This window comes from Lithobates pipiens, unplaced genomic scaffold (assembly GCF_037356315.1).
Source record: "Lithobates pipiens isolate NorthernLeopardFrog02 unplaced genomic scaffold, aLitPip1_a1.2 Scaffold_18, whole genome shotgun sequence".
Classification (NCBI taxonomy): domain Eukaryota; kingdom Metazoa; phylum Chordata; class Amphibia; order Anura; family Ranidae; genus Lithobates; species Lithobates pipiens.
In genome coordinates, this window is record NW_027507758.1 from 616,378,113 (window position 1) to 616,401,482 (window position 23,370).

Consider the following 23,370-nt stretch of genomic DNA (forward strand, 5'->3'; position numbering starts at 1 on the left):
TGCCAAATTCATTTTAAGGCATTAATTTGAAACCTAAATTTTCCTCAATTATAAAACTGACAATTGGAAAAAAATAAAGTTTTTTTTTTTTCTCTTAAAACATTTTTTGTCCCACAGTTTATAATAAAACTCAAAAAACAGTGCCCTCTTATTGTGCAATCTGGTAATTTGATGGTCACACGAACAGGAAAGCACACTACCTCCCATTCACAAGGAGAGACTCAGAGTTGGCAGGCACCCAACCCCCATGCCAGACCACCAACCCCTCCCAGCCTGGCAGGCACCATGGCCCAATGCCAGACCCGACTCCTACACCCATAGAAGCCTGCAGCATCTGCTGGAGACGCGATGATAGACATTAATGGAGAATGTTGAAGTGCAACGACAGCACCCCTCTATCTGTACTCAGCTGGGGTCCAGCCCTGGTTACCTTGTGTTCTAATATGCGAGTATCAGTATTTAACAAGTAGGAACCTATATGTTCATAATGAGTAGGAACCTACCTGTAAGCCCATTCACCTTCTCAGATGAACCCAACCAGGAAGACATTGGTCCCATCACCGTGAAGTGCTGACGCTCAGGCTGCTCGACCCAGATGTGACCCACGCGGTCAAAGGAAGGATCCTTTTCTTCTGTCAGCTGGAGAAAACTATGCCAACCCTACCTCAGGGTATCTGCTTCCACCCAACACATGATGACTTGGGGCAAGCAAGCCAACATTCACATCCATTAGAGATACTGGTCCTAATTGACCACTGAGGCCAGCAACATCACTCCCCTCTTCAGCCAGCAGCAGTACACACCTCTTCCCCATGACATGACCTTGGTAAATGCCAATCGGCAGTGATTTACACAGGAGCCTTATTAACCATTTAATGCCAGTGCCACAGGACTTGCTACACCGCCATCATTCAAGAGTTCCACCACAGCCATCCAGGTTCATACTGGCCGACTTAAATCGCCCAACCGGCGCCAGATTGATTCAGGAGACACAGGTTTATAAAAAGGCATGTTAAAATTCATCCACAGGTTCCAGGGCCAGCGGGAGGGGATCATGGAATGATTACAAAATTATACACAAATTGATAGCGAGCCCCCATTTCCCTCCCTAATCCAACTCCCAACCCCCCACCCCCCAACATGAGCACCATTTGGCCCAGACCCAACATCGAAACACATTTGTACAGCGGCCTTCAGAACCAACTCTAAAAAAAAAAATTAAGGGACAAATACTCGTAAAAGTCTGTAGAGCGTTCAAAGTCCAATGAGGGCGCCGCAGCGTCCTGCTAATCCCTCTTCGCCTTCTTATTACTGTCGCTGCAGTCCGCGCTGCCCATCTCTCCATCCTCCAGTTTCCTCTTGCTGGGGCAGAAGGGTTTGAAGCGCACAATGATGCAGGTCATGTTGTCGCAGCCTGTACCATCTCCGGAGGTGTCAGGAGCCAAGCACTGGTCCAAAAGCTGCCGGGGGTAGAAAAGAAAAGAAAAAAATCATCTTGTTCACAGCGTCAAAAAGTGCCACAAAGGCACTCAAAGTGGCAAAGACTGACCACTCCCCCCACCCATCCCTTTTTTATACCTCCAGCCTAACCACACCTGCCTCCAAACCTCATACCTCCATACAACCCCTACCACATATCCATAGTTTCCCATACCCCACCAACCCCTCTGCACCCCCACATACCAACCTAACCTCCCCCTTCATAGATCTCTTCCTTACCACTATACAACCCCCCATTATTCCACCATACAGCCCCAACCAGGTCTCCAGACTAATTCCCTTCACATAATGTTCCTGTCCTCCCTCCAAACCCCAATACAGTCTCACTCACCACCTGTGAGACACCAGATACCTCATATCACCCCCTCCAGCCTGTTAAAACTGGGGCACCTCATATCTCCCAACATATAGCGCAGCTAAGTGACAAATGTCTGAGTGCAAAGACTAAACCAAAAGTAGTGTTAGCTGAATGCAGACAGAACTTGCAGACACTATTTGGTCTCAGGAGGGGAGAAGATTGCACTCATCCAGAAAAAGGAATTGGTGCAGTTTAGTATTGTCACTCACCTCCTCCACTATGGATGACAGGCAGACAGGGTCCCCAGACTGCTCCTGCTGTTTAAGCTTGTCATGAACAAAATCCACCACTTCCTGGCTGCTCATCACATTCCTGGAAGAGAAAAGACACATCAGATCCCTGCTGGCCACCACTGCAATGTATTGTGGGTGAGGAGTGGATGGAGGCCTTACCAGATGCCGTCACAGGCTATGACCATGAAGTCGTTATCCTCGTTCAACGTCAGCACTTTAAGGTCAGGCAGAGCGGAGATCATCTGCTCCTCTGGAGGAAGGTTCTTGTTCCTCTTGTAGAAGTGATCACCTAGGGGGAGAACCACATACATCAGAATGCATATAGAAGTCAGCAGGGAGCCTCCGGGCCCTCCCACATACAGCAGTAAGCTGGGGACACCCCTCCACAGACTTCAGCAAGGAGCACCACAGCCCAAGCGCAGAGGAATGAACACAAAACACCATGAGCCATGCCTGTATACAGTTCCCACTGAGCACTTTCAGACACTGGTACTATAGCAGCACCACGGCCAGTCCTTACCAATGGCCCGGGAGAGATTGAGTCCTCCGTTCACTCTGCCATCCATGGTCACTTTGCCCCCTGCGTTCTTGATTCGGGCCAGCTCCACCTCGTCCTCTGGTTTGTGGTCGTAAGACATGTCCACTGCTTTACCACCCTCCGATACCACGCAGCGCGAGTCCCCAGCATTGGCAACAATCAGCTGTTTTCCTCTGATCAGAGCTACGACCGCTGTGGTTCCGCTGTCTGAACCAGGCTGGGAAGTAAAGAAAACCCAGATCATCACACAGCTAAGAATTGATGGCCACCATAAATAACTCAAAGTCAGAGAATAGAAGGAAAGTAGACCTTACCATAACACCGCAGCTCATTACAACCACAAACAAAAAAAAAAAAAAAAAAAAAAAAAAACCCCCCACACACTAGAGACTAGTAGAGGAACATCTCCAGATACAGAATCTCCAACCCTACCAGACAAGTATACAAAAAAATAAATAAATAAAAAAAACACAACGAAAAAAGTCACTCAGTACCTTAACATTATTGGGGTGTCATTTAGCTAGTATTGGGCGCTATCATCCTTGTCTGGTAGGGTTGTGGAGGGGTCTATGCATTCTTGGGTAGTATTAGGGTGTCATTTGGCAAGGTTGAAGGATTATCTTGGCAGTCTTACCCAAGGAGGATAGCACTGGATACCAGCCAAATGACACCCCAAGATACTGGGAGACCCTATAACTAGTCCAGACAAAAGACCAGATATAGCACCCAAAAAAATATGTCAAAATACTGAAAAGGGACATCTCCAGAGAAGGTCTCTAACCATAACAAGGATACAACCCATAACATGGAATAGGACGACACCCAGGCAAGATATAAGCCTTAACATTGTGAAATTGTTGGGGGGTTGCCATTTAGCAGATGTTGGGAGTTATCCTTGTCTGGGGGAGTTATAGGAGTCCATCTTGTCAACCCTACAAGACAAGAATAGCACCTAAAGTGGATGTGAACACGATTCATGAAATATGACCTAGGCACATATCTGTAGCGTTTTCTTCTCTTTGCAAAGCCCTAAGTCCTGCGTCTTTCTGCTGCTCCGTTCTATTACCAGCATGATAACTTCTGACAAGTTCTCCGAACACACGAGATAAAACCAGACGGAAATGTGTGTCGGGTGGGCGCTATAGATTAGCAGAGAGCTGGTCTATTCACAGCACATTACTTTCTTCACCTATGTGGAGAGGGGGCGAGTGCCTTTCTGCCAATAAACGGTCACAGAGTCTATGCGAAGACTTCCCATCCACACGGAATAGGAATAAAAAATAAAATCCACACAATGTGCCTTGTCTAAAGAATATAGCAAGCTGAATACAACAGATACACATGAAAAACATATAGGGAGATTGGTCTCATCCTTGTATCATCTGAGGCCGTTCATTTCACTGGGGTATGTGTGAGGGTTTACATCCACTTTAATACAAGCTAAATAAAACCCTCAAAAAATAAATAAATAAAAATATCCCTAAAACTATTAAAGATATAACCAGACACCCCAATAATGTCAAGACACCGAGAGCAACATCTCCAGAGTGTGCACCCGATACCTGCTAAATGCCCCAATACTACTGAGAAACCCCTAAAAACGACCAAAGATAATGCCATTAAATGACACCAAAATGTAAAGATACTGGAGGGGGAACATCTCCAGAAAGTCTTACCCGACATGGATATGACCAGTTAACAGACCTAGCAAGAATGTCAAGTTAAGATACTGAGACAAACATCTCCAGACCAACCCTACTAGATAAAAGATATGATCCAAACCAGGTAATAAAAAAGGACACCCAGGCAACAAAAGCCTCAGCATCTTGACATTGTTGGGATGGCTATTCAGGGGATATTGGGTGCTATCCTTGCCTGGAGTTACAGTAGTCTATCCTGTCAACCCTACAAGACAAGGATAGCACCGAATCTCTCCTAAATTTAAAAGAAAACTCCAAAAAAATGCCAAGATACTGAGAGACCCCGAAAACTTTACCAAGGATAAAAGCAGCTAGAAGGAATTAAACACTTCAATGTCTCCAACCCTACTAGGCAAGGACTTGACCAGTTAGACCTAAAGTTAAAATTCTTATAAATGTCAAGATAACAAGAGGAAAAGCTCCAGAGAAAGTCTCCGACCATACCAGGGAATAGGACACCCAGGCAACATAAAAGCCTCAGTATTCTTGACATTAGGGTGTCATTTATTGCCTGGTATCATCTTTGGTGGAGTTTTACCACCACCTAAATAAATCCCTAATGCCAAGATACTAAGGCTACAAAATGCTACCAAAAGATAAGACCAGATAGGCATTAAATGACACCCCAATAATGTCAAGATACTAAAACAAGCATCTTCAGAGAAACTCCAACCCTACTAAACATTAAATGATCACCATAACTTCAAGATATTAAGAGGAAAATCTTCAGAATAAGTTTCCAACCCTTCCAAAGATACAACCCAAATTGGGTATAAACACACACACACACACACACACACTTATTTGGTAGGGTTGTCAAGATACTGAGATTGCTATAGCACCCAATATCTGCTAAATGGCAACCTCAACTATGTCAAGATACAGAGAAGCGCCTCTCGGTATCTTGACATCAATGGGGTTGCCATTTAGCAGATACTGGGCGCTTTCCTCATCTGGTGGGGCTATAAGAGTCTCCATAGCTTGACAACTCTACCACAAAGGATAGCACCCAATACCAGCTGAATAAAACACCACTGCCAAGATACTGAGATACCCTTCAAACTCTACCAAAGATAAGACCAGTCATTAAAAGGACACCCTAATATGTCAAGATACTGAGAGAAAACAGTTTCCAAACCCATCCAGACAAGGCTATGACAAGTTACCAGACATTAAGAGACCCCAATAATGTCCAGATATTAAAGAGGAACATTTCCAGTGTCTCTTCCATTCTACTAGACCGGGATATAAAACCAGTATAGTTAAATGACACCCCAATTATGCCAAGATATGGAAAGACTCCTATCCTACAGCCCTGCCAGACAAGGACAAGGACAGCCCTACCAGACAAAGATATAACTAGTTATCGGACATTAAATGACACCAATAATGACAAGATAAGACTCAAAACTCTACCAGACAAGGATATAACGAACTACCACATAAATGACACACTAAGATAAGATCAAAATACCAAGAATACAACCCTACCAGACAAGGATAAGGCTCGTTTCACACGGCTGGGGATGGTAAAAGTCATACGACTTTGCCCGTGACTTCCTTTCAACTTGAACGCTATTTAGGAGCCTGTACAAGGGCTGAAATTGCAACCCAAGTCAGACCAAAGTAATGGAGGAACCATTTCTGACCAGATACTAAATGCCAAGATAATCAAACTATCAAGGCAACAACCAACCTGATACCAGGCATTAACCTTTTCTCTGACAGAGCCTTTTTTTGGTGCAAGAAATGCAAAGAGAAGGAGGAAGAAACGCACATGGGAGCGCGAGAGCGAGCACATGGGAGCGCGAGAGCGCGGCCTAAACAACTAATCGACAATAGATTACAAAATCGATTACCGTTTTCATAATTGGCCAGTAACATAATGGGGTTAAAAACTAAAAATTAGCCTTTAATAGAACAAAGAGCAAACGCTACTGTAAATATTACAGTCACAGTACAAAAAATTAACCCCTTACAGTAGCGATTTGCTCTTTGTACCATAAAGGGTTCATTTTAGTTTTTTAACCCATTTTACTAAACGTCTTAGGCCTGGTTCACACTTATGTTTTTTGCAGAAACGCACGACAGTTCGTTTAACAGGGTTTCCTATGGGACACATTCACATCTATTCTTTTACAGCCGCTACGTATTTGGAAAGGGTCAAGGACTTTAAAACTCAAGACTGAGCTTTTTTTTGGTTCAATATACTTTCATGGTGAAGCTGCAGAAAAGCACGTAGTGTTTTCGCAGCAATTTGTGTTTTTTTTATCTGCCCAAAAACAAAAAAAAATTGGCAAAAATATAAAAAAACAAAAAAAATGCAAATCGCGTTTGCAAACAATCAAAAACGCACAGCAAAAAGCACTGCAGTAAAATATCAAAAGCAAACTGCATAGGTGTGAACCGAGCCTTATGCTGGCCACACCGATCAATTTTCAGACAAGAAAATTCATACGAAAAATCTTTGTACATACGCTGAAAGAATAAGGTTTGCAAATGTCACTTGCTTTAAACATGGTTTTAAAATGAATGCAATTTGTGAACGAAAACCACATGCTGTCTTAAAATTCCTTTCACCAAGACGTTTTCTATTATCGCTAAAACTTTCCCGTCACTGTGGTTGAAAACAATCAATTTGACCCCATTAACAATTAGAAAAATCATACAAATGTTCTTAAAAAAAAAACAAAAAAAAAACACATTGTTTTTGTTTGGCCAGCCTATAATATTAGTTTTGTTTGAAAATCTGCAAAACAGTCTAACTTTTTTTTTTCTTTAAATAATAAAATTTGATCCGAGTCTGATGATATTTACCAGCTTCAACCTCTAATTGTATACACCGTATACCCCCTCTAATAGTATCTACAGTATATCCCTGCTAATAGGATATCTCCCTCTAATAGTATATACAGTATCTCCCCTCTGATAGAGGGGATATATACACTGTACATACTAATATATAGAGTATATCCCTGCCAATATATTCCCTCCAATAGCACACACACACACACACACAATATATATACACACACACACACACACACACACACACACACAATATATATATATATATATATATATCCCCTCTAATAGTATATACAGTAGAGATTTTTCTCCCTAACCATACAGTTGGTTATTTATATTGACCACTGCATAGAGATATTTAAGAATTGCTTTCTCAAACTTTACATATTAACTAACTAAATTATACACCACACTCTTAAAGTTATTAACTGATTAATCGAAAAAAAAAAATCGGCCATCTAATAGATTATGAAAATAGTTGTGGCCCTAGTGAGGCGTGCCTGCTGCTGATATCAGGTGATGGAGCATTGGTTCACTATAGGTTGCTCACAATGGTGTTTGTTTAGGAAGTCAACCCTCACGGGTCCAAAAGACCCACCGATTGTCTCACCTGTTCCCCTCCCAAAGACTAATGCAGTGCAGATCGCAATACTTACCTGGAGATGACCTTTAAAAAGAGGTCTAAACCGATTACCCAACCCAAGGAGGACTATGGATGTCCAACCATGGCCCAATTTGGACGCCCACATAGATGTGATAATACCGCTCCCCACCTGCCATCCTTGCTGTCGGCATGTCATTTGGGTATTCATGAGTGGAGTAAAAGAAGCTAAAGCTAAAAGTGAGGCATAACCAGCCCATACAGAGCCCCCCCCCTTACATCTTTATTACCAATGCCAAGGAACACCATTCAGGCAAATATAGCAGCCGGGTCTTCTCATCCATGGTGGTGATACGGTACAGCCAGAGTCAGGTGACCAGAAAGCCAGAAAGTGCAGCCCACAACCCGAGGCCTTGTGGAGAGTGTTCAAGCTGTGTTGCATTTGTTGAAAATTTACTCTTCACCGCCCAATCTCAGCTCCAGCCCCCTTGTCTGAGTGCTACAAACTGCAGCAGAAGGTCAACACTCCATCACACCGGCTACAAAAAGCCTCTGGACCTTCAAACTGACCAAACCTTCGCCCTTCAACATGCACCTACCTCTTCCTTCCCATCCATTCCTGGAAGCATCCCCTCTTCCTCTTCATCATCCTCCTCCTCCTCTTCTTCCTCATCTTCATCCTCCACCTCCTCGCTATCCTCTTCTTCCTCGTTCTCTGCCTCCTCACTGCTGTAATCCTCCTCACTGCCCTCCTGGAAGAGAAGACGTCATGTGTATTGTATATCATACATGAGCAGATGCTACCAAGCCAGCCACCCCTCACACCCCCCTCCTGTCCTGTGGTAGAGAGGACCAGCATGACACAAAAAAGATGACCACGTCTGCAGGAGGCCAATACAGCTGGCCTTGGACCGGAGAACCATAGAAAAATGTAAAGCTCAACTTCAGGATCAGTAAATATTCAGACTCCTGATACGTGAAGAGGACCAGTCACCTCCTGCATTATGGGAGGAGAGGCAGCCAATCATATACAGCCAAGTCGCCCTCTGTAACACTAACCACCATGCTAAAATTAAACGTTTGTGCCAATCAGAAGCTCCCTTTACCTCCCCATTTGGGACAAAGTTGTCACCAGGATGGGAAGTGGTGGTGGGGGGGTATGGTGTTTGTTTGGACGCATCCTTTAATTTCACATGCCCCTAAGGCTTGGTGATCAATGCCGTAACACTGGGGATGTCAGTTCTGCCAGACAACATTCTGAGCTTCATATCGCCAACCAGTGACAAGCCCCCAAAAGGGACCCCCAACCAGTGACAAGCCCCCAAAAGGGACCCCCAACCAGTGACAAGCCCCCAAAAGGGACCCCCAACCAGTGACAAGCCCCCAAAAGGGACCCCCAACCAGTGACAAGCCCCCAAAAGGGACCCCCAACCAGTGACAAGCCCCCAAAAGGGACCCCCAACCAGTGACAAGCCCCCAAAAAGGGACCCCCAACCAGTGACAAGCCCCCAAAAAGGGACCCCCAACCAGTGACAAGCCCCCAAAAAGGGACCCCCAACCAGTGACAAGCCCCCAAAAAGGGACCCCCAACCAGTGACAAGCCCCCAAAAAGGGACCCCCAACCAGTGACAAGCCCCCAAAAAGGGACCCCCAACCAGTGACAAGCCCCCAAAAAGGGACCCCCAACCAGTGACAAGCCCCCAAAAAGGGACCCCCAACCAGTGACAAGCCCCCAAAAAGGGACCCCCAACCAGTGACAAGCCCCCAAAAAGGGACCCCCAACCAGTGACAAGCCCCCAAAAAGGGACCCCCAACCAGTGACAAGCCCCCAAAAAGGGACCCCCAACCAGTGACAAGCCCCCAAAAAGGGACCCCCAACCAGTGACAAGCCCCCAAAAAGGGACCCCCAACCAGTGACAAGCCCCCAAAAAGGGACCCCCAACCAGTGACAAGCCCCCAAAAAGGGACCCCCAACCAGTGACAAGCCCCCAAAAAGGGACCCCCAACCAGTGACAAGCCCCCAAAAAGGGACCCCCAACCAGTGACAAGCCCCCAAAAAGGGACCCCCAACCAGTGACAAGCCCCCAAAAAGGGACCCCCAACCAGTGACAAGCCCCCAAAAAGGGACCCCCAACCAGTGACAAGCCCCCAAAAAGGGACCCCCAACCAGTGACAAGCCCCCAAAAAGGGACCCCCAACCAGTGACAAGCCCCCAAAAAGGGACCCCCAACCAGTGACAAGCCCCCAAAAAGGGACCCCCAACCAGTGACAAGCCCCCAAAAGGGACCCCCAACCAGTGACAAGCCCCCAAAAGGGACCCCCAACCAGTGACAAGCCCCCAAAAAGGGACCCCCAACCAGTGACAAGCCCCCAAAAAGGGACCCCCAACCAGTGACAAGCCCCCAAAAAGGGACCCCCAACCAGTGACAAGCCCCCAAAAAGGGACCCCCAACCAGTGACAAGCCCCCAAAAGGGACCCCCAACCAGTGACAAGCCCCCAAAAGGGACCCCCAACCAGTGACAAGCCCCCAAAAAGGGACCCCCAACCAGTGACAAGCCCCCAAAAAGGGACCCCCAACCAGTGACAAGCCCCCAAAAGGGACCCCCAACCAGTGACAAGCCCCCAAAAGGGACCCCCAACCAGTGACAAGCCCCCAAAAGGGACCCCCAACCAGTGACAAGCCCCCAAAAGGGACCCCCAACCAGTGACAAGCCCCCAAAAGGGACCCCCAACCAGTGACAAGCCCCCAAAAGGGACCCCCAACCAGTGACAAGCCCCCAAAAGGGACCCCCAACCAGTGACAAGCCCCCAAAAGGGACCCCCAACCAGTGACAAGCCCCCAAAAGGGACCCCCAACCAGTGACAAGCCCCCAAAAGGGACCCCCAACCAGTGACAAGCCCCCAAAAGGGACCCCAAACCAGTGACAAGCCCCCAAAAGGGACCCCAAACCAGTGACAAGCCCCCAAAGGGACCCCCAACCAGTGACCCCCAACCAGTGACCCCACCATGACCAGTGACATGCCCCCCCCAAAAAGGGACCCTACCACGACCAGTGACAAGTCCCCAAAAAGGGACCCCAACCAGTGACAAGCCGCCAAAAGGGACCCGCATGCAAATACAGCCTTCATAGAAACTAGGTGGCACCCACCAATCAAAGCATTCTGATATTTGCATAACTCCTCCCAAGAGACAGCCCACTGCTTGCATCAGAAGACAGCTCTCCGGAGGAGTACTGAGTCAGGGTGCTGTGATGGTTTCAGAAAGCCATGTACAACTCCCTGCTAGTCCCACCCATCAGCCATGATCTGCCTGCATTGCATAGAGAAGCACAGAGAAACAGCAATGACATCACTGTCAAAAAAAAAGACAAAAAACGAAAAACAAAAAGGGTTTTATTCAGTATTTTTAGGTGGAAGGAGGAACCTTCACAGGCTTGCCAGTGTAAAAATATTTGCAGGCAGTTCAATGAACCTCTACAGTTATGCCAAAGGTAGAAAAACAAGTCTACCAACATGTGCCATGGAGTACAGCAGGCAGATGTCACTTACCTCACTCTCCTCCTCGTCCTCTTCTGCCCCAGACTCTTCACTGTCCTCGAAGAACTTGGACTTGTCGGTGCTCTGGGGCTGGGCGGAGGCAGAGGAGCAGGACGGGCCAGCCTCTCCGGTGGAGGAGGACACAGCCTCCTCTCCCTTCTTAGAGGAGCTCCCCAAGGCTGCACTGCTGCCCCCTACAGCTCCATCCGAGGATGAGGAGATCCCAGAGGAGGCATCCTCTTTCTTGCCGTTCTTGCACTGCTCCTCAGAGTCCAGCTCTCCGTTCACGCTGGCCTCCTTTGCCGGCTCCTCAGGATCTTTCTTATCGGCGCACTTATTACGGGGTCCCTTCCCACAATTCTGCCCGTAACGGGTAAGCAGCTCCTCTATAGTCATGGTGGCTTCCTCGTGTAACAGAACTGCCTCCTCATTGTCCACTGAAATAGAAAAGCGGCGTAAAGACGGGAATGGCAAAAGGGGCCTCCTCAATAGAACCCCCACCAATGCTTCCAATCACATTATGTCTATCCAGACAGACACTTACCGTCATCCTCATCTGCCACCTTATTCTTATCATCATGGTCATGGATGGGCCGTCCGGCCATCTGGGCCAGTTCCTTGATCACGTCATCCTGTGTCAGCTTCTCATCGATGGCGAGGAAGGCGTCTTCTAGAGCCTAGCAAAGGAAGACAAGCATTATCCCAGGCTTAGGGCTATGAGGTATCACTTCCAAGTACCCCCCCCATCCATCCACCACAATATATCCAGGATATGGCCCCTCACTCCTGGCAACCCCCTTATGCTTCCTTGTATCTCCAGAGTGCAGACCTCAAAACCCCTCTCTGGGATACACCAGTCAAAATGGTCCTTCTCATGTCCAGGACATGCCGCCCTCAGCCCCAAAGCCTCCCTGATATCTCTGGATAAGTCCCACATGGAAACCTTTCCTTCCCGTCATATCCAGGGCCCCCTCAAACCCTTGCCAGAATACAGATCCTCAAACTCTCACCCAACATCTGAGATACACCCCAACACATGGCCCTTTTCTCCTCCCCAGCTACCCCCCTATCCCCATCTTGAGGATATGGTCTAGAGGTCGACCGATATATCGGCCGATATTTGCAGTTTTTTAAATAATTGGCATCGGCCGATTGTTCTGATAAAAAGCCGATTTAGAACTACAGCGGGACTTTGAAATGACTTCTGTAAGGCCCCTTTCACACTAACGTCCCGTTCAGGCCCGCCTGTCAGTTTTTCAGGCGGACCTGAACGGGTGCTCCATAGAGCTCTATGGAGCGTCGGATGTCAGCGGTGACATGTCCGCTGACATCCGACCCGCTCCGATCCGAAAAAGTGTGACGGAGGAAAAAGCTATTTTTCCATCCGTCTGCGGATCGGATGACGACGGGCACTGCGGTCCGTCGTCATCCGATCTCCCATAGGGGAGAGCGGCGCTGTGACAGGTCCGTCCCTGCACAGTGTGCGGAGACAGACCTGTCATCTCCCTGCTCAGCGGGGATCGGCGGAGTGATCCCCGCTGAGCAAACGGACATCCACGGGGCGGATCAGAACTGATCCGCCCCGTGTGAAAGGACCCTAAGAAGTCAGTGTAAGGTGTCTGAGTCGTCATAGCAACACTTTCCTCCTCTCTGGGCAGGCTGCCAAGAAAAGAACAGAAAGATACAATGTTTACACTTGAATGAATGAAGTCATCTCTGTGTGTAGAAGTTCTCAGTTTAACCATTTAAAGACTAAATCTTTTCTGACACTTGTTGCTTACAAGTAAAAATCCTGTATTTTCTGCCAGAAAATCACTTAGACCCCCCCAAAAATTATATATATTTTTTTAGCAGAGATCCTAGGGAATAAAATAGCGGTTGTTGCAATATTTTCTGTCACACGGCATTTGCACAGAGGTCTTTCAAATGCATTTTTTTGGGGAAAAAATACACTATTTAAAAATAAAATAAAAACAGTAAAGTTAGCCCATTTTTTTTTTTTTTCATCCAAAAGTTTTGACTACCTGTTTTTATTTAATACATAGGTTTTTTTATCTAAATCATACATACAAGTAAACTGATTGGAGGTTTGTTTTGTTTAATAAATGTTTAAGTGTAAGAAATTTTCTGTATCACTTATGAAGGCCGCTTTCACACTGGAGCGGGCAGGCGTTGATGGTAAAACGCAAGTTTTAGCGGCTTTTTACCATCATTTTAGCGGTGCTATTTGGCTGCTAGTGGGGCACATATAACCCAGCTAGCGGCCAAGGAAGAGGTTAAATGCGCCCATGAAGCACTGCTGCCAAATCGCATTGCATGCGCTTCGGCAGTGGTGCCCATTCATATCAATGGGCAGGAGTGGTGGAGGAGCGGTGTACACCACTCCAAACGTGCTGCTTGCAGGACTTTTTTTTTTAAGATCCTGCCAGCGCATCGCCTCAGTGTGAAAGCACTCTGTCTTTCACACAGACTGCAGGGGAGCCATTTTACAGGCACTTTACAGGCGCTATTTTTAGCCCAAAAGCGCCTGAAAAACGCCCCAGTGGGAAAGGTGTGTTAGATCAAGGGGGATTAAAAAAAAAAAAGGAAAAAAAAAAATAAAAATAAAATAAAAATCGGCCTAACATATCGGCCCAAAACAATCGGCATCATATATCGGCTATCGGCCGCCATGATTTCTAAATATTGGCATCGGCATCGGCCAGAGAAAAACCCATATCGGTCGACCTCTAATATGGTCCATTACTTGCAACCCCCTCCCAATATCTCTAGAATGTGGTTCCTCAAAACCCCCCAACCTAACATCTCTGGGAAACATCCTAATACACGGCCCTCCAACATCTCAACCCCCTTATCGTCCACCCACTATCTCTAGGACACACCTAATCTCAGCCTCTCTCCCCTCCCCATCATATCCAGGATACAGCCCCTCAACCAACATCACAGCAATTCTGCCCATCCCGCCAATTCAGAATAGGGCTTCTTGACCCGAACGCCTCTCCAATACCTCTGAAATGCAGCCCCTCAAACCCCCACTCAACATCTCAGGGATACATTCCAACACAGGATCCTTCTCTCGACATCTCCATGCCCCCCACCTTGAGGATACACTCCATTACTCCCAACCCCAGTCTAATATTTCTAGAATACATCCCATCAAACCTACCACCCAACATATCTGGGATATACCCCAACGCGGGGCAATTCTGACCTTCTTGTCATATCCAAGAAAGGGCCCTCACCCCCAACCTTTTCAGCAATTACCTCTAGAATACATCGCTTCACACCACCTTCATTCATGCCTCCCTTTCCAAGATATGGTTCCTCACACCCATTTTCATGATATAGTCCCTCACTCTCAACTACCCCGCCATCACCAACATCTCTGGGATACGACTCCTCACTCCCAACCACTCTCCAATATCTCTAGAATGTTGCCCCGCAAAATCCCAGCTCCCCCCAACATCTCTGGGATACACCCCTTTGCTCCCCCTATTCAAACCCCCCCCCCCCCATATCTCTATAGTGCAGTCACCTTAAACCTTCCAAACATCTGAGACACCCCAATATGTGGCCCTTTACTCCCAAACCCATTTCCAGTTCACAGCCCCCTGCCCACAACCCCCCCCAAATAGCACCTGGATATGGCCCCCTCACTCACCCTTCCCCAATATGTCCAGAATATGGCTCCTCAACTCAAAGGCCCTACCCACACGCATCTTCTGGGATACACCCAAACACATGACCCCCCCCCCCCCCATCTCTAGGATATGGTGCCTCACTACCAACTGGCCTACAATATGTCGAGAATGCAGCCCCTTAGACCCCCCACCCAACTTTGGGATACACTCCAACACAACACACTACCCTTCTCTCTTCCTCATGAGATAGCCCCCCCAACATCTCTGGAATACCGCTCCTTAATCCCCCTACAATCCAACATATCTGGGATCCACCCCAACACGGCCCTTCTCGCCTTCCCCTAAGATATGGCCCGTCAATGACACCCCCCCCCCCCAATCTCTGGAATGCAGCCCTTTTCCTAAACAATATCTCCAGGTTGCAACCCAACTGGTCCCCCTTACCCATTCCTACATCTCCAGGGCTCCTCTTTCCCCACTGAGCACCTTCCTGCCCCCCCCCAAAAAAAAAAAAAAAAAAAATCTATGAGACACAGCCCCTTTGCCCCCTGACTTTCTATGGGACACCAGTCAGTCTTGACATTCCCTCCTGACACATCTCAGGGACATCTCCCCTCCCAGTGTGGAGACCAACCTTTTGTAACTTTCCCTCCTTGTAGGCTTTCTGATCCTTGATGATGTCAGGTAGGTACTTGGCACAGTATAGGGGCCACCTCCTCCCCTGGAATAGAAAGAACAGAGAATCTAGCACACATGCCAGAAGCATAGAAGGGTCAGCATTGGTTGGGGTAGGGGAAAGACTGCTGACCCCATACCAAAAGAGGAAGGGAAATGTATTTATGCCCTCTGTGCGGGAGGGGGCAGTGTAGGGGTAGGGTTGCCATTACTAACTAACCCATGGAGAATAGATTACTGACCTCCGTGTCCATCATAAACAGAAAACATGGCCGTCTCCCCATCGAGCTCTGGGATGCAGTTGTGGGCGTCCTGCAGAGAGAGAAGAGAGAAAGCTGAACAATTCCTTTCTGTAATTAGGATGAAGAGTGTACCATGGAGGGGTAAAAATAACGTACTGCCGGGGGGGGGGGGGGGGGGGGGGGGGATTTGTGTAAAGGGTTCATAGCCTGAAAGGGTGGTGGGGTATTTGGTACAAGGGGTCCAGGTGAGGGTATACGGGGGAGAGGAGGAGATATAGGTGGGCGACGGGGAGAGGAGGAGATATAGGTGGGCGACGGGGGAGAGGAGGAGATATAGGTGGGCGACGGGGGAGAGGAGGAGATAGGTGGGCGACGGGGGAGAGGAGGAGATATAGGTGGGCGACGGGGGAGAGGAGGAGATATAGGTGGGCGACAGGGGAGAGGAGGAGATATAGGTGGGCGACGGGGAGAGAGGAGGAGATATAGGTGGGCGACGGGGGAGAGGAGGAGATATAGGTGGGCGACGGGGGAGAGGAGGAGATATTAGGTGGGCGACGGGGGAGAGGAGGAGATATAGGTGGGCGACGGGGGAGAGGAGGAGATATAGGTGGGCGACGGGGGAGAGGAGGAGATATAGGTGGGCGATATACACTGCTTAAAAAGTTTTTTTTTTTAATCAGTCAATTCAATTGATCTGGTCAGTTAAGTCTCAGAGGGGGTTGTTAATTTCATTAGCACCAAAGCAGCTGAAACTGCCCACTAGATGGGCAACAAGACTACCTCCAAAACAGGAATGGTTTTACAGGTGGAGGCCCTGACACTTTTTCCCTACTCATCTTTTTCTGACTGTTTTTCACCAGTTTTTGCATTTGGCTAGGGTCAGTGTCACTATTGGTAGCATGAGGCGATAGCTAAACCCCATAGAAGTTGCACAGGCAGTCCAACTCCTCCAGGGTGGCACATCAATATGAGCCCTGTGGCAGGTTTGCCGTGTCTCCCAGTCCCAGCACAGTCTCAGAAGCTAAGATGAGATTCCAGGAGAACAGGCTGTTGCTATAGAAGAGCTGCAGGGGCCAGCGTTTGTCACATTTGGCTATGGAAGTGACTGTCTGCTGAGAAATTTCGCACGGCGCATGCGCAACTTGCCCATATAAGTCAGATTAACCACTTTAAGTCCCAGACCATTTTCAGCTAAAGGACCAAGCCCTTTCTGCGATTCGGCACTGCGTTGCTTTAACTGACAATTGCGCGGTCGTGCGACGTGGTTCTGAAACATCGACGTCCTTTTTTTCCCACAAACAGAGCTTTCTTTTGGTGGTATTTGATCGCCTCTGCGGTTTTTATTTTTTTGCGCAACAAAAAAAAAAGCATTATTTTTTAATTTTGCTATAATAAATATCTCCCAAAAATATATTAAAAAATGTTTTCCCCTCAGTTTAGGCTGATGCGTATTCTTGTACATTTTTTTTTTTTTTTACCAAAAATCGCAATAAGCTTTTGGTTTGCGCAAAAGTTAGAGTCTACAAAATAGGGGATAGTTTTATGATATTTTTATTAATTTTTTTTTTTTTTACTAGTAATTGCGGCGATCAGCGATTTTATTGTGACTGCGACATTATGGCGTACACGGACAATGATATTTTTGGGACCATTGTCATTAATACAGCAATCAGTGCAATTAAAAATACACTGATTAATGTAAAAATGTCACTTGCAGTGAAGGGGTTAGCCACTAGGGGGCATTGTAGGAGGGTTGAGTGTGTGTGGCTTGGCATGTGACGTCAGCGATCGTCTTTTCCTTTGACAGGAACAGGCGATCAGTGACAGGCTCAGTAGGAAGCACGGGGAGACGTCTGTTTACAAAAACACCTCTCCTCGTTCTTCAGCTCTGTGACCCGATCGCGAGACACCGGCGGCGATCGGATCTGCGGCCACAGGAGCTCAGGACAGGGTCGCGAGTGCGCTGCCGGCGGCGAGCTCATGACCCACGGCCGGGCACTTAAAGGGCAACGTACCTGTATGTGCTTGTGCCCAGCCGTGCCATTCTGCCGATTTACATCGGTCATGAGGCCGCTCCTTAAGCAGTTAAGCGACACGTCAGAATGTGTGATTGGAAGTGACCCTTAGTCGCCACCATTTTGCTACACCCTGCACTGCTCTACAGGAGGGGATACACTGAGAAGGGGAAAGCGGACATCTTGTTACACCAACCCGGAGTTTTCCCAATTTACACTTATTTTTAACAGTAAAGTGAGTTTATATAGTGAGATACAGGACTTAGAACTCCGTCTGACTGGTTAGATGTTAAATTTTAAAAGCAGCAAACTTTTGTCAGATCAGCAAACCTGTGAGATCAGCAGGCTCGCCGCTGATTTTAAAATTCAACATCTAACCAGTCAGAGTTCCAAGTCCTGCATTTCACTATACAACCTCAGCTTACTGTTAAAAAGTAGTATAAAATGCACAGCTCCGGTGGGTGTAACAAGATGTCTGCTTCCCCCCCCCCCCCCCCTTCTCAGTGTATGCTTACTGTAGAGAAGTGCGAGGTGTAGCAAGATAATGGCCAGAAAAGGCACCTACGTAACGATTCTTAATGGTCGGGGGGAATCCAGCGTGCACACTCCAGCGGGTAGCCAAATGTGATGGGTCTCCAAATGTAACGAAACACCGGCGAAGGTCCTTAACCCATCACCAGGACTGATATCTGCTTCTTTGTTCAAGGAGGTACAAATGTCAAAACTTGAAGCAGATGGACTACAGCAGCAAAGACCACACCGGGTGCCACTCCTGTCAGCTAAGAACAGGAAACTGATGGTACAAAGGGCACAGAATCACCAAATTTGGAAAATAGAAGACTGGAAAAACCTTTCCGGGTCTGATGAGTCTCAGTTTGAGCTGCGACATTCAGATGGTCGGGTCAGAATTTGGTGTAAACATGAAAACATGGATCCATCCCGCCTTGTAACACCGGTTCAGGCTGGTGTTGGTATAATGGTGTGGGGGGGATATTTTCTTGGCACACTTTGGGCCCCTTAGTACCAATTGATCATTGTTTAACCACCACGGCCTACCTGAGTATTGTTGCTGACCATGTCCATCCCTTTATGACTACAGTGTCCCCATCTTCTGATGGCTCCTTCCAGCAGGATAATGCACCATGTCACAAAGCTCCAATCATCTCACCATTGGACAATGAGGTCCCTGTCCTCCAATGGTCTCCACACTCACCACATCTCATCCAATAGGGGACCTTCGGGATGTGGTGGAATGGGAGGTTGGCATCGTGGATGTGCAGCAACTGTGTGGTGCCATCATGTCACCACGGACCAAAATCTCTGAGGAACATTTCCAACACCTTGTTGAATCAATGCCACCAAGAATGAAGGCAAAGCGGGGTCCAACCTGATACTAGCAAAGGGGGAGCTAAGTGTCCGGTGTGTGATATATACGCACACGTAGGGGACTGGTGCTGAGAATATATAGATATATATCTCTAGCTATTATATATACACACACACCCCTCTCTCAGGGGTTGTAAGTGGTGTATACAGGTAGATAGGCAAGGAGGGGTTGAGCGGTATAGACAGATATGTATGTGGAGGGGGTCGGCGGTGGCAAAGACAAGTGTGGGGGGGGGGGGGTGTATTGCCAATATATACAGGTAGATAGAGAGGGAGATGGATGGGTGGTATATACACAGGTAGGTGCTGTGCATGTATATATGGGTAGGTGAGTGGGGGATAGATGTGGTAGAGAGATCTCTATATATCTGGGGTGGATGGTATGGACAGGTAGGTGGAATATATACACAAAGTAGATGGAGGGGGGTGGATGGTATGGACAGGTAGGTGGCATATATACACACACGTAGATGGAGGGTAGGGTGGATGATATAGACAGGAAGGTGGTGAAGGGGGTGGTATATACACAGGTAGGTCGGTCAAATATATGGGTAGGCAATCAGGTAGAGGGGGGGGGGGGGTGGCAAGTAGTATATACACACACACACAAATACGTAGATTGAGGGGGGGGGGGGGGGCGGTGGATGTTATAACAAATAGGTGGGGTGAATGGTTGTACAAGATAGGTAGATGTGGATAGTATACACAGATAGGGGGATGGTAGGTGGTGTGTGTGTGTGTATATATATATATATATATATATATATATATACACACACACATACATACATACATACATTGGGGGGGGGGGTTATACAGGTAGGTAGATGTGTGGGGGGGTGCTATACACAGGTAGGTGGGTGGTATATAGAGGCAAGTTGGTGAGAGGTGGTACATGAAGGTAAGTAGGCGGGAGGGAGGAGGGGGATGGGTGGGTCACTCACCTCCATGGACACCCTCCAGCCCTGCATGGCGGAGTAGCCGTAGCTGACGCCCCCGCTGCCCCCCTCCCCGGAGCTCTTGGCGGTGTTTGGTTGGGACAGGTAGGCTCCCATCTCTGGACACGTGCGGGCTGTGTGCGGCTCCCGGCTCTCTAATACAGCGGACCGGAAGCGGAAGTGGCGGGAGCAAAGAAAAGCCGGAGGGACACGTGATCGAGGGAGGCGGGGCGCAGCCGCCGTGCCAGATGTGGGCAAGGGGAGAGGCCTTTGTCACATATAAGACATTGCCCTCTACAACCATGGCGGAATGAAGTCCCTGTGGTCAACCCCTCCCCCCCACGTTCAGCTCACTGACAACCCCGCCTTTACCTATGACAGGTCTCACCTCCCCGGCGAGCTGCGTTCCCATAGCGACCACAGCTCTATTCTGTTTTAGTTATCATACCCTGTACCCCAACATATTACACCCCCATATATATCACATTCACCCCCTGTACCCCAACATATTATACTCCCATATATATCACATTCACCAACTGTACCCCAACAGATTATCCCCCCATATATATCACATTCACCCCCTGTACCCCAACATATTATTCCCCCATATATATCACATTCACCCTCTGTACCCCAACATATTATCCCCCCATATATATCCCATTCACCCCCTTGTACCCCAACATATTTTACCCCATATATATCCCATTCACCCCCTGTACCCCAACATATTATACCCCCCATATATATCACATTCACCCCCTGTACCCCAACATATTATCCCCCCATATATATCACATTCACCCCCTGTACCCCAACATATTATACCCCATATATATCACATTCACCCCCTGTACCCCAACATATAATATTCACCCCCTGTACCCCAACATATATCATATTCACGCCCTGTACCCCAACATATTATACCCCCATATAGATTGTATTCACCCCCTGTACCCCAACATATTATACCCCATATATATCATATTCACCCCCTGTACCCCAACATATTATACCCCATATATATCATATTCACCCCCTGTATCCCAACATATTATACCCCAATATATATAATATTCACCCCCTGTACCCCAACATATTATACCCCGTATATATCATATTCACCCTCTGTACCCCAACATATTTAACCCCCATATATATCATATTCACCCCCTGTACCCCAACATATTATACCCCCATATATCATATTCACCCCCTGAACCTCAACATATTTTACCCCCATATATATCATATTCCCCCGTACCCCAACATATTATACCCCCATATATATCATATTCACCCCTTTACCCCAACATATTATACCCCATATATATATAATATTCACCCCCTGTACCCCAACATATAATATTCACCCCCTGTACCCCAACATATTATATCATATTCACGCCCTGTACCCCAACATATTATACCCCCATATATATTATATTCACCCCCTGTACCCCAACATATTATACCCCATATATATAATATTCACCCCCTGTATCCCAACATATTATACCCCAATATATATAATATTCACCCCCTGTACCCCAACATATTATACCCCATATATATCATATTCACCCCCTGTACCCCAATATATTATACCCCGTATATATCATATTCACCCCCTGTACCCCAACACATTATACCCCCATATATATTATATTCACCCCCTGTACCCCAACATATTATACCCCCATATATATCCTATTCACCCCCTGTACCCCAACATATTATACCCCATATATATCCTATTCACGCCCTGTACCCCAACATATTATACCCTCATATATATCCTATTCACCCCCTGTACCCCAACATACTATACCCCCATATATATCCTATTCACCCCCTGTACCCCAACATACTATACCCCCATATATATCACATTCACCCCCTGTACCCCAACATATTATACCCCAATATATCATATTCACCCCTATACCCCAACATATTATAACCCCATATATATATTCACCCACTTTGACCCATTTTATACCCCAAATATATAATATTCACCCTCTATACCCCAAAGATATGTAGCAATATAAATTTTGGCCAAAATATATGAAGAAAAATGACTAATTTGCTAAATTTTATAACAGAAATTAAGAAAATGTTTTTTTGTTTTTTTTACAGAATTTTCGGCCTTTTTTCTTATATAGTGCAAAAAAAAAAAAAAAAAAAAAAAACAGCGGTTATTAACCACTTGCTTACTGGGCACTTAAACACCCTTCCTGCCCAGACCAATTTTCAGCTTTCGGTGCTCTCACAATTTGAATGACAATTACTCAGTCATGCAACACTGTACCCAAATGAATTTTTTGTCCTTTTTTTCCCACAAATAGAGCTTTCTTTTGGTGGTATTTGATCACCTCTGGGGTTTTAATTTTTTGCGCTATAAATGAAAAAAGACCGAACATTTTGAAAAAAACCGCATATTTCTTTGTTTCTGTGACAGAATTATGCAAATTATTAATTTTTCTTCATACATTTTGGCCACAATTTATACTGCTACATATCTTTGGTAAAAATAACCGAAATTAGTGGATATTATTTGGTCTTTGTGAAAGTTAGAGAGTCTACAAGCTGTGGTGCGAATCGCACAAAATTGATCACACCTGATGTACTGGTGACCTATCTCACTTCTTGTGACCCGAACAAGTCAGGAAAGTACAAATACCCCCCAAATGACCCCTTTTTGGAAAGTAGACATTCCAAGGTATTTAGTAAGAGGCATGGTGAGCTTTTTGATGTTGTCATTTTTTTCCCACAATTCTTTGCAAAATGAAGATTTTTCATTTTCTTTATTTTTCTCCACAAAATTGTCATTGTAATAGGTTATTTCTCTCACGTGGCATGTGTATACCACAAATGACACCCCCCAAAAAATTCTGCTACTCCTCCTGAGTATTACAATACCACATGTGTGGGACTTTTTCACAGCCTGGCCACATAGAGAGGCCCAACATGCAGGGAGCGCCATCACGTGTTCTAGAAGCATAAATTACACATCTAACTTGTTGACTACTTATTACACTTTTGAAGCACCAGGACAATGACACGTGACACTGATGACAGATGGCACTGATACGTGGCAATGATGACACTTATACGTGGCACTGATGACACGTGGCACTGATGACAGATGACACTAATATGTGGCACTGATGACACGTGGCACTAAT

General features: G+C 46.7%; 1 protein-coding gene across 2 annotated transcripts; it reads right to left on the reverse strand.

Annotated features, from left to right (window-relative positions):
• Positions 1–859: 859 nt before the first annotated feature.
• Positions 860–20,360, reverse strand: PPM1G (protein phosphatase, Mg2+/Mn2+ dependent 1G). 2 transcript variants are annotated; one of them, XM_077489365.1, is made up of 10 exons: positions 20,180–20,360; positions 15,831–15,904; positions 15,552–15,633; positions 11,821–11,953; positions 11,289–11,713; positions 8,338–8,490; positions 2,612–2,846; positions 2,251–2,380; positions 2,068–2,170; positions 860–1,460 (listed from the first exon to the last, which is right to left on the reverse strand). In XM_077489365.1, exons 1-10 carry the CDS (start codon positions 20,288–20,290, stop codon positions 1,287–1,289), a joined length of 1,620 nt encoding a protein of 539 aa, XP_077345491.1. In that variant the 5' UTR covers positions 20,291–20,360; the 3' UTR covers positions 860–1,286. The 2 variants fall into 2 exon arrangements, with proteins under 2 accessions (XP_077345491.1, XP_077345490.1); XM_077489364.1 differs by having other exon boundaries at positions 15,552–15,638; positions 15,835–15,904; positions 20,180–20,343.
• Positions 20,361–23,370: the final 3,010 nt, after the last annotated feature.